The sequence below is a fragment of the Homalodisca vitripennis genome, chromosome X, assembly GCF_021130785.1.
Source record: "Homalodisca vitripennis isolate AUS2020 chromosome X, UT_GWSS_2.1, whole genome shotgun sequence".
Classification (NCBI taxonomy): Eukaryota; Metazoa; Arthropoda; class Insecta; order Hemiptera; family Cicadellidae; genus Homalodisca; species Homalodisca vitripennis.
The window spans coordinates 62331515-62344819 of record NC_060215.1 but is presented as its reverse complement, the minus strand read 5'-3'; the positions used below and the strand labels follow the sequence as shown (position 1 = coordinate 62344819).

Genomic DNA, 13305 nt, shown 5'->3' with positions numbered 1-13305 from the left:
TGGTTTTTGTAAAGATTTGCTAAGAATTGGGTGCATAATTTTATTATACATACAGATTAAGATTTGTTTACAAAGTCAGTGCAAATTAAAAATATGAGATAACGCTTTAATCCACATAATACTTAAATATAAAAGCCTCAGTTTTCAAAATTTACTGTGCAATATGAACACAATATTTGGCAAATATAATGGTAGAGGAACATATTTTGGAATTTACTAAATGATTATCAATTTTTTGCACATTACAGCTAAAAAATTATCAATAATTCTATGGCAACATTTTAAATAGGACTTTCCCAACCACAATAAATAATTTAACTTTTAGTTCGGTTCTTAAATGTTGTCATTCTTATTTTCTCAACTTTATAAAAGCATTAAAATGAAAATTTAGGAAAGATATGCCTTTATATAGGCTTTCCTGTAAAAAGCCACTATTTTTTGTTATTAATTTCAATTGCTAGGCTTAAACAATATAAACATAACTGCAATAAGACAGTTTGAAAAATATCTATTCAACGGGCTAGACTTTGAAGCAGCTGGACCAGTTTTTGACATAACAATTCCATAGTTTGCTGTCAGATTTAAACTTCAAATAATTGTATCTAACCATTCACAAATAAACAGGAGTTTAGGACTTAATAAAAAAATAGTGAAAGATATGTTTAACAATTTTAAATTATTTAATTGTAATAATCCTAATAGATAATACTGTGCTGATACAAGTAGAAAATATAATATCCAAATAACACAGTTTAGTAAAATATTTGTGATCAAATATTGTATTGCTTTATCTATTTATTTATCAATACAAATTCTTTGTCATGAATATTTTATTCTAAATTAATACTATTGAAAATTGTTTATTGGTACGGTACCTAATAACATCCTGTACACGATAGTTAGTTTGAGTGTAACTCTGGAACTCTAAGATACATTGAAATGTGCCATTTAAGTTTCTCACATGGCTTTTGATACATTTTGTACAAGATAGTATGAGTTTGAGTATAACTCCACAACTCAAAGATAAAAAAATACCAAACTCTGAAATAATGCTGTAGTGTATTGGTTTCTTATGGCAGCAATTTGGTTTTAATCGCGAAACACTGTTCTTAACTCATAGGCGATTGATTTCAGGTAAGTGGATTTTGTTGGATTTCAATTAGCGAGCAAACAAGATGCATTCCTCATTAGGTCCTACAGTATTCAGGTTAGATCAAAGAGTCAGTTAATCAATAATCTAAGTGTCAACAATTTATTTGATGTTAATAGTAAATAATTCATTTGAATTAACATATTTAACAATTCTTCTCAAAGCATTTGTAGCAGATCAAAATCTTGGTGGAAGGTTGTTTTTAGCAATGTTCTTTTTTATTTGATCCAAAAGGTTCATGGAAAACTCCATAGTCTTTCTATATGTTCCTTTTCGCAGTTTGCCAAAGTCCTTTTCTGAAACAAAACAACATAAATAACTAATATATGTTGTTAATGATGCAAATTATTTCAATTTTTAAACAGTTTTGAGTATCTATTTGAAGTTTCTACAATTTTACTGGAGATAGATTTTTCTTTTTTAACATTTGGAAAAGATACTTCAACTATTAAATAGAGTCCTATTTTTTATCTCTGACAAATGTGATTTCTTTACTTCTATTTGTGATATTTTGTATAAACAGATATTTTATGCGTTATGCAATGTTATTTGTCTTTAATGTTGTTTATATATTTCTATGTTACCTAGTGGAACTAAATATTAATATGCTATTGACACATAAGCTAATTCCTTTATACAATTTTTGAAGAAAGTTTGTCTCAATAAGTCAAGTATTGACGATACTTGTAGAAACACATGGAATAAGACATTATTGTATCTGAGTACCACCATCCTTAGGAAATTATCCTGAGATGATGTATTTCAACAACAATATTTAATATATTTTTCAGCTGAAAATGCTGTATGGTTATTTATGTTTATTTTGCCTCCAAAAGTATTTCTTTATTTCTTGATAAAAATAAATTGTAAACTTTGAGTTCAATTAAGTATTACTTTTCATTTTGCACTTTAGTTTATTCTCTGCCAGATGAGCTGTGGAACGCCTAATAGTTACATGAGACAGTGTTATTTCATAGATGTGGTGTATTACATTTTCTCTCATATTAGAGCTACTCATAAACAACTCTGGGCATACGATTCAACTAAATACATTTTAATTTCAGTTAGTATAATTGTGTTCTTATTTTTTAACACACTATATGATGTGTTTAATAAATGACAGTGTAACAGTGTTTTGTGAATTGTTCTTGAAGAGAATTGCTTAACCATTTCAATCAAGCAATTCAAATACACTTTATTATAACGAAGTAACCAGAATTAACGTTGTCCTTATTACATATACAAACCAGTACAAAACGTTGAAAGGGTTTATTGTTATTAAACCACTTAAACATCATATCATAACATAATAGTGATGATAACGCTATATAATGCATTATAGTGATGTAATTTTTAACACTATTTAAAATAACACCACTAGGTAAACATATGTATTTACATATATGAATAAATAAATGATTAGAAAGTTTGGTATAGCCTCTCACTGTACTTTGCCTTTTTTTCTATCAATCCAAAAACTATTTAAATTTGCTTTAATACACTACATCTTTTCAATGATTTTTTGGTAATTTTAATATAGAAAGTAACGTTTATAACTAATATAGGCCACGCAAGAAATTTAAGTTTGAAACATTGTTGTCCTAAAAATTACAAACTTAATATTTTACCAATGGAAATTATAAGTAACTCATAACTAAGATGTTAGCACTTCTTAAACGGGAGAAAGTGAAAATCTATTATTACTTACATAGAGTGGAGTGATAATTAATAAATCCACATTTACTAATAATATATAATTAATAATATATTGCTAATTTGTTATAATTTACATTAGGTACATTTAAAACTCATAGATCTTTATAGCTCCTATATTTTCGATGAGATGTTGGATCTACCTTGTGAGGGATTAAATTGTCGACTCTCATTTCTCTGAAGAGGGATTCAAAATCTTCAAATATAATACTTCTTTATAAACTGTTAAGAAAGACGCAGCAAATAATTTTGATGCATATTGGAGATCCCCATTTTAATTAGTTTTCCAAATATTCAAAGCCAAACATAAATTTAGACTTATTAAACATTGAAAATACATCTTAATCTTTCAGGGTGGCTACTCAAAACTTCTTTTCAAACTTCCGGATTTCCTAGTCGAAAATATCCGATTCTCTAGTCCATTTTAAAACCAAGTAAACATCTGTAATAGTGTATTTAACCCTTATGCCGAGTACAACGGCGAAAGTTTATCGTTATTTGCAGAAAATGCAACGAAGGTGGTCTAGCAGATTTTGCCGCTAGCAATTTGCAAAAAATTCGCTGATAACAAATCGCTGTGTGTTGACATAACATATTGTACACCTAATAGATTTCCTTTATGTGATGTTTGGAAAATTAATGTATCTAATCGAAAAAATAAAGAGAACAGACAACTACCAACACAGCGTGGGGAAGACTGCAGTCCATAATTAATTGCGGGTCAGAAGTCTGCGGTGCACGATATTTCGGCACGAGACGACGATTTTTTCCGGGACACAAGGTTGGTTCGGTACAACCGAAATATAAAACATATACTTTCATCAGTATTCTGCTTTTAATTTTGACCTTTTGGAGGAAAATATGGCTAAGAATACCACGCTATGTAAAAGAAATTTGCAGAGATTTAGGGAAATAAATGTACAAGGTGACCATGACCTAGTGTTAAAATTTGTGTGTACGATATACAACATAGATTTTACTCAAATACTGAAATTAAAAGTGTTTATTACTCACACATACAGAGGAAAATTATTTTAGTTTTTTAATAAAAACATCAACATTTCGCAAAACTTGTAAAATTACTATGAAATGTCTACACATTTCTCGAACTGTATTACTACCGATTGCAACTTGCGTACTGCCTATCAGCTATCATCCGCGAATAGACTTATTTGGATTTGAGATTCAGTTTCCTCACACCACTATAGTTCTAATATTGTGAAATCGTAATTTTCAAAGCATATTTTTCGTATGTTTGGCACTTCTGTTGGCATCAGAATCGAGTGAAAAGAGCCGGAGTATCGAATATCGGAATCCATCCATCCCCAGCAAAAAGTCCAGGAACATTAATTATTTAAATTCACGTATAATCCACGCATGTTTTCCTGAAGCCCGAAATTCATACATATTCCACGCTTTCCAGATTCCCATAGTTGGTGGAAGCCCTGGTTACAGTCCCGCGAAAGTATCATTGCTCCAAATATATCATACTCACGGCCAATATATGGAGAGTGCATCAGAGAGCTATCTGCTATGGAAGTTGCCGAAGTGCGGTAAATTCGTGATCTGTAGAATTAGTAGACACCAGTATATAGTACAGAACAGCACCTTCCATAATTACCTCCAGAATAGAACAACAACAAAAACTGACATCGAGGTAGATTCGGACGGCTGGTCGTCTGAAGACTGGAAACAATATTAAGCTGCTTGAATTTACACTGGCAAGTAAAGTTGTGAGAGAATTTGCGCAACTACTGTCGCATAATGTGAACAAGATGAACAATTTAACTCGTGAGAACTGTCGAAAATACTTGCTACAGCTGTTTCGCTGGTTTTTGCGGGATCAATTACGAAGTCTGTTCACTTACTCCATATTGTTTAAAATGAAATTGTAATGGCTAACACTCTAATCCTTACAAACAACTGTCCGACTCTGGTTGAGACAGCGCTCGCGAGAGCCCTTGCGCCTGTTTATCCTAGCGCATTTTACTCTCGAACACAAAATAATAATAATAATAATTCTTTTATTGCATTTTGGCAATAAGACATTGCATTGCAAAAGTCAGGTTTAAGTTATTAGTTAAAATTCCTACTATACACATTCATACTTACATTACTCATTCAAACATACATCTCTTGCCTATTCACGCCAACATTCATTCAACATGAGACTCGGGGCTCTAACTAATTAATTTGTATGTACATTTTTATTCTAATTCTCCCAGCAGCCAGCCATGAACACTTCGACAAAATAAAACGCATTCGACACCAGTAGGCGCTTCAGAAGAGCTTTAAAACTGGTTTAAATTATTCGATTGTATAAGACCCTCGGGGAGCCGATTGAGAAATTTGACTCCAGCCTGTGACGGCAAGCGTTCGAAAGCCACCGTCCTATGCTGTTCTGCACGGTAACTCCCCTTGCCTCTAGTTTCGTAAGAGTGAATGTAACTACCCCGAATAAGAACACACTTTGATCGACAATACAGGGCAACCTCCAATATATAGAGGCAGGGCAGAGTCAGCAATTCAAGCTCCCTGAAAGCATCCCTGCACGACTCTCTGATGTTTAATTGGGAAATTATTCTGACAGCGTTTTTTGTAGTCTGAATACTCTTTCTAGATTGTATTTGGCACAGCTGCCCCAAACTCTTAAACCATAAGTCAGATATGGATAAATCAGGCCAAAATAAGCCATTCTTAAGACTTTTTGTGAACAATAGTTGGCAAGGTTATGCAGGGCGTAGATGTCTGAAATAACCCGAGCACAGATATAGTCCACATGATTGTTCCAGGTTAGACCTTTGTCGAGGTACATCCCTAGAACTTGGTAGAGTCAGTATTCTCTAAGAGCTCATTTTCTACAAAAACTGACGGGTGGCTTACATCTTCATTTTGTCGGAGACAAAAGTTGATGACATTAGATTTTGTACTGTTTGTTCTTAAGCATATCTCAGAAAAATTTTGAATGCAGCAATTGAGAGCAATGAAGGATTCAATTTCAAGATTTTCTTTCGAAGTTGATTTTATGCAGAGAGTTGTATCATCGGCATATTTAATCTTTCCATTTTGGATCGATGAATTTATTCGATTTACATATAGAAGAAAAAGAACCGGTCTAAGAATAGAACCCTGTGGGACTCCATGAACCAGTTTATTTCTCTTCGACATGACACCTGAGATGTGCACACACTGATATCTGTCCCTAAGATAAGACGAGATCCATTTATGAGGAAGACCCCGAATGCCACAAAGCTCTAACTAGTTCATCAGTGTCTCAGTAGTCAAATGCCTTGGAAAGGCGGAGAAGCCACCGTCATCAACTATGCAGTCTCCGGGCGTCGCCACCGCGGAGCCGCGATGTCTGCCGATGCCGTCGCCGGAACCGGCTGCCAACACCTTGGTCCCCTGTGTGCCGCCCAGTCCGGCTACACCCTGGACATTACCCCACAACAGCTACGCGGAGGCAGTGAGATCTTCACCTACATACGAACGCTCTACAGTTGTTGTTGATGAAAAATCAAACTCTGTTTGGAAACAGCGGACAAAATTGACAGACAAAACCCAATTACAACTAACAAACACTAAAAAACAAACTGAAGTAAGACTGCTTCATCAAAATTCTCAATTTGCAACCAACAAACTGGATCAAATCCAACTTATGTGCGAGGATCTGAAAACCGATCTCCTTGTATTAACCGAAAGCGGTTTTAACACGGAGAACGTCGCACTGTGCAAAATTCCAAATTACAAATTGGCTTCCGCGTTTTGTCGAACTCACTCCAAAGGAGGAGGCGTTAGCATTTTTCTTAAACAAAATTTCTTGTTTACCCCCTTTCCGATCCAAGAATCAATCGAAAAAGATTTTGAAGCAGTCGGGATCAAACTTCAAACGCATCAATAAAAATTAGTTGTGATCGGAATTTATAGGTCTCCTAGTGGAAATGTAGACAATTTTTTTTTCTAAATTCGAAAAATTATTGACATGCCTGACTAACCAACTTCAGGAATTTGTCGTGATGGGGGATTTCAACATTGACGCGTTGGACAACACTCACCATTCCACAATTCGATTAGTCGATTTACTTAGGCCATTTGACCTGGAGTTGCTAGTCAGAACTCCGACGAGAGTGACGGCTGCAACAAAATCTGCTATCGACAATATCATCACCAACCACTCAAGTGTCGCGGTGTCTGTAGTTAATACAGCTGTCTTAGACCACTATGGCCAAGAAGCCGTCATTAGTGGGGTACAACTCAAAAGGGAGCCCAAAATTAAACAAACAGTAAGAGACGTAATGCCAGAAAACATCGCTCACCTCAACACTTCTCTTTCTAAAAAAAGATGGGATTTTCTGAATTCATTTCAACCTTTAGAGCAGAAGTTTAGATTGTTTAACGACACTCTAAATTTCCATATTAACATTTGCTGCCCTACAAAAATTATCAATGTTTGCGAAAAAACTTCCAAAAACAACTGGATTCACAGCGGGTATTTTAGTTTCTAGAGAAAAATTAAAGTATTTCTCCGAAGTTTACAAAAATGCTTCAAACGAACAATTTATAACTTTTTTCAAGAATTACAAAAAAACATACAGGAAAGAGATCCAAGCTGCAAAAGCATATGATGTCTCAAAATCTATTCTCGCTTCCAAAAACGCTTCGAAAACAACTTGGGGCATCATTAATAATAAAACGAAAACTCACAAATCAGTCAAAATTAAAATTGGGTCTAGGCTTATGGAAGATGAAACGGATATTGCCGATCAGTTTAATAACTTTTTTGCATCCGTTGCTGATGGGCGGGGTCCTCGGCCATATGAACCTCAAGTACGCCCCTTGCGAAGACAGAGCCCCACATCGTCAATGGTGTTGGCGCCCGTCGTTGAGGATGAGCGTCACCGAATTATTCAGCAGCTCCCAGCCAAAAAAAATCAAACGACCTCAATATAATGTCTCCATGGCTCATAAAAAAAATGCTGCAAGCATTTAGTGAGACCCTTAACCCAATTAGTAAATTATTCATTCCAAAAAGGAGTGTTTTCCTCTCTCCTGAAAATTGCTAAAGTTATTCCTATTTTTAAGAAAGACAACCCAGCTTCAATTACTAACTATCGCCCTGTTTCAATTTTGCCAGTGATAAGCAAAATTTTTGAAAAGCTTTTTCTTATAAGAATGCTTCACTTTTTGGACAAATACAATCAGCTCTCAAGTGAACAATTTGGTTTCAGAAAGGGCAAATCGACAACAGACGCAGTTGTGAGTCTTGTGGATATGATTGTAGAGGGGATTGAATGTCGAAACCACACAATGAGTGTGTTTTTAGACCTGTCCAAAGCATTCGACTGCGTAGATCACGGTATACTGCTCGACAAACTTGAGTCCCACGGCATTCGAGGCGTGCCTCTTAAATGGCTTAGCTCGTTCCTAAGTCAGAGATTCCAAGTTGTCCAAATATAAAATAAATCATCCAAACCAATAGACCTGAGATATGGAGTCCCTCAAGGGTCTATCCTCAGTCCTGTGCTTTTCCTGCTTTACGTGAACGATATAAAATCATCGCTCCTGCATGGAAAATTGGTGCAGTTTGCCGATGATACAACTCTCTTTTTCAATGCAATGCCAAGCGAAGTTTTGGAACAACAGGCTTTTGTTGACATCATCAACTGTGTCCAATACTTCCACAGCCTCAATCTAACAACAAACTCTTCAAAAACCAACGTTTTTAATTTTGCCTTGCGCACTGCGGGCAACCAGTGTGAGCGGGCCATTTTGTTAGATGACTCCACACTGGAAGAAGTCTGCTCTTCAAAGTTCTTAGGAATGCACCTCGATCGAGGGCTGACTTGGGATGAGCACATTGACCATGTTTGCACAAAAATCTGCTCAGGCATTTTTGTTTTGAGATCTTTAGCCAAATAATGTCCGAGTCAGGTACTGATTACGGCGTATTACGGCTTGATTTACCCCCATATTGCCTACGGAGTGGTCCTTTGGGGAGCTTGCGCAAACACTCAGTTTCAAAGAGCATTCAGACTCCAAAAAAAAGCAATTCGAGTAATCGCCAAAATCAAATTTAGAGAGTCGTGCAGCGAAGCTTTCAAGAAATTGCAGCTGTTGACTCTGCCGTGCCTCTACATTTTGGAAACAACTTTGTTTTGTATGAGTAAATGCGCCTTAACCAGAGGCCAAGACATCGTACACATGTACAGTATGAGACGCGTGGCAGGGCAAACTACCGGACTGGGAGACACAGAACGGTGTTTTATGAACGCCTACCCTCGCAAGCGGGTGTGCATTTCCTCAACAGACTGCCCAATTCAATTAAACATGCCCCAACGCCTAAGGCGTTAAAGACTTGCCTCAAACGCTTCTTGGTGTCTCAAGCATTCTATAATGCGGGTGAGTTTTTGGCATTCGACTGGGAGACCGCCCAATTAGAAGACTGACTCTGCTGTACTAAGTGGGTTGCATTGGCGAAGAATGAAAGAGCCGTGATTAAAAATTGTATGTATTAATGTGTATTGTGTGTATCTATGCCTGGAATTTTAGAAACCCCGTATTGACGTTTGCCATACAATGTATATACAATGTCGCTGCAATAAAAAAGATTTTGATTTTGAAAGGTCGAAAAATACGCTGAGCACATGTTCTAGCCTCTCCAACCCATCGACAACACTATCCAGAAGATTCGAAATTGCATGGATTGTGGATTTGTTTTTCCTGAATCCAAACCGATTTAGACTCAAAATCTCAAAACGCTCCAGAAATGCATTTAGCCGAATCAGGAAGTCAGCTTCAAAGATTTTACTGAATACCAGCAGGATTGAAATCGGCCGGTAGTTGCTCATTTGACTGGAATCACCTTTCTTAAAGATCTGTGTTAATTTAGCAGTCTTTAAAATTGAAGGGAAAGAGCCTTGAATGAAAGAAAAGTTTATTAATTTGGTTAGTGGTGTCAATATATGCTGAAAGCATAACTTGAGCAACCACACTGAGACACCATTTATGTCGGTCGACTTTTTGATTTCAATCTCTGTATGATGCGGGCCACCTCATCCTCGTCAACAGGGGCAACGACCATGGATGTCAGCGGTTCCGGATTTCGACCCGTACCGCAACCGGACCTCCCACAAAACGAAGCAGAAGACACCGAAGAGAAATAGGCACTGAACTCATTCGCTATGTGTTCTGGCTGTGTAAAAATATTTTTACTCTCCTGTTTTTTAAAGGACATGACAAATTCAGATAAAAGATGAATCTATTGTTGAATCCATTAAACATATCATCTAGGCATTTATAATCGTGTAGGAAATCCCAGGATTCCAGCGCTAGATGCATTTTCAATTCATCAATATTTTTTGGTCGCACAACGCGTTTGTATTGGAGCTCCGATGTCCCATCTCCATCCTGCGGACAATCGTCAATAAGAACCTCCTGCGCGAAATGGTCTGAGATGGCCGCATCCAAAACAGAAACAAAGACATTCGAGATATTGGTGGTCGAGAAACGTTGGTGTCTTATCAGGTCTGGTAAAAATCCAACTGACATTGTGGTGTACTCAAAAACCAGGTTGCATCTCATGAAACCACAAAACAAATGATAATATTCACCGAACCGAACTCTAAGCCTGTTTAAAGGGTGAACATTGTACATTGTATGCCTGTGCAATCTATTCAACTCACACTTTTTCCAAATACTATTTTCATTCAAGGATAATAGTGTTGGAAAACTTCAATCGGAAACCCCATTTCGGTGACTGAATAAAACTTAAACACAAAAACTCCGTTTGTATGTTCTAACGCTCTGCCGTTATGCCGCTTTACCGCTTAGTACATACAGCGTACCACTCGTATAGTGGCTGAGGCCTGAAACGGTCGGTCTGCCGACTTTAATATTGTCCAATGTATTTGCGGGGCTTGCTACGACACAATGGTAGAACTAACCAAGAAAAAATCCACTACACTAGTGGAGGCAACCTTGGATCAACCGGCGTCAGATAGGAAACCCGAACATATTTCGATCTTCATTCACAGTTTCACAGTTTTACGTTGCGTAAAATAGTAAGTTTCGAGATTAATCAGGTTCTGGTTCAAGGAGCTGTCAAATTATTTCTTAATTTTATAAGTTATTAGAGACATACAATTTTTTTATGTTCCCGATTTTACAGGAAGATTCCCTGGCTTCCACCCGGTGCGTTAAATTCCCAGCCTATAATTTCTGGTTGCCTGGTTTTCCCAGCTGGATGGCCACCCTGTCTTTAGAATTTTTATATTATGTCAAAAATAGTACGGTTTGAGAATTGTAACATATGGAGGCAAAAGACTCTAGATTACAAATAGTCTTTCCCGTTCAAAACACACATGTAAAACAGAAAATACTATTTTACGGCTATATTTATAAGAACATGTGCGTTTGAGACAATTGCTTACTTTTCACAACTATGAACTATCAATAACCCTACATTCCACAGTTCGTAGTTTCATACAGAAACTACCATTTCTGATGCGTAATATACATTTACTAAGCAGAAAAGACTTATGCTGAGGCCTACATGAAAGGGAATGTATGTTGCCATGTTAGTATGTTGAACACGTCATGGACATGGAGTTCTTGGAATGAATAAAAAATCCTTTACCTATATCAATCCCCTACCGCTTCCTCTACTACAGCTACTTAAATTAGTACATAATAGCACGAATTCATTTAGAATATCCCGAAAACTGTCGCTCCCTCACAGTATATAAGAATTATGGTTTGAAGTAATCATTATTGTACATGATTCTACAGAATTTTGAAAATAATGGCAATGTGTGTGAAGAATGATGGTTATTAAATTTATTACATGTAATAAATTATTATCTCTTAGATTTTCATCTCAACGATCTTGTATTTTTCTATCACATGATCAGAACAGGATTAACCATAAATAAATATGCAAATATATATATATATATATATATATATATATATATATATATATATATATACAGGGTGATTCAAAACTAAACGGCAATCTCTCGGGAGCTTATTCTATTGCTAAAAAACAAGTAAAAAAGTTCATATAAACCATATGCCCGGAAACGCTGTTCGTTAGCGAGTTACGCCTAGCGAAAGATTTTCGCCCGGATTTCAGAACCCTTGGTGAAGTCAGGCCGTATAAAAATGGTAAAGGTAGTTACAAAGATACAAATACGATTGTTTTTTTTATGTTTTTATATCTGAAAAAATTTATTAAAATTCGTCCCAGAGCTGTAAATGGAATACTTTCAGAGATATCTTACGTAAAACACAAGAATTGGTGCAAAGAAATAACACATTTTTGTTGTTTTAACGTAAGATTACTTCCATAAATGTTAAATAAAGGTCATTTTTTTCTTAAACAAATTTGTAGAACATTTAATTCTGAAAAGATTCATGTGAATTACTTAGGAAAAACATTAATAATAGGTATTGAAAATTTAGCTTTATTTTAAAAATAAATACAGACGCACAAAAAATGCATATTCTTACCTGCATAAAATATTAACTAATGTTTAGGTTGTGAGTAACAGCTGATCATTTATTCTAGACTGAACATTAACATTAAATGTATTTACCTTTATAAAACTGTAATAATCACCTATAATAGTTGTATAAAGTGTCCTCCGTTGTTAGCAATGCACGTTTTCGCACGACGAATCCACTCTTTTCTAGCGCGTTTCATAACGTTTGGAGCATTCTTGATAGTTTCTGCCGCCTCTGTAATGCGATTACGTAAACTCCTCTATGGTGTTAATCCGTTTTGAATAAACAATTGACTTCATCCAACCCCATAAGAAAAAGTCTGCTGGCGTGAGGTCAGGAGAACGTGGTGGCCATTTTACTGGTCCATTTTCGACCAATCCATTGTCTACCGTTATGTATCATTTAAATAGTTTTTTCACGTCATTAGAAAAATGTGGAGGTGCTCCATCGTGCATAAAACCATTGCATTTATTCTGTTTTGAACAGGAATATCTTCTTCCAGAGGGTAGGCAGGTTTGTTCTTAAAAAATTTAAGTACGCTACTCCATTAAGTCGATTAGGGAGGAAAAATGGACCAATCAAATTATCACCCAGAACACCAAAGCCATACATTGACTGAAAATGTATGTTGAAAATGCCTCGTCGCAGTTTCATGTGGGTTGTCGTACGCCCAAGTATGGGTATTACGAAAATTTACAATTCCATTTCTAGTAAAACAGGATTCATCAGTAACGAGAATACGCCGAAGAAAATACTGATGTCGTAAACAATTTTCTTCTTAACCAGCGGCAGAACATCTTCCGTTTATTAAGATCTTGCGGTAATAAGTCTTGACCACGTGTTATATGGAATGGGTACAACTGTGCTTCATGAAGTGTCCGCCATACACTTGACTGGCAAATATTTAACTGACGTGATAATCGTCTGGTGCTTGTGGT

General features: G+C 36.0%; 1 protein-coding gene across 1 annotated transcript in view; it reads right to left on the bottom strand.

The window, feature by feature from the left end:
• Positions 1 to 1231: 1231 nt before the first annotated feature.
• Positions 1232 to 13305, bottom strand: part of LOC124369069 (protein tyrosine phosphatase domain-containing protein 1-like) — a 39255-nt gene continuing 27181 nt past the window's right edge. Inside the window, 1 exon segment of the mRNA XM_046826782.1 lies at positions 1232 to 1446. Coding sequence (XP_046682738.1) covers positions 1328 to 1446 — 119 coding nt within the window. The 3' untranslated portion in view covers positions 1232 to 1327.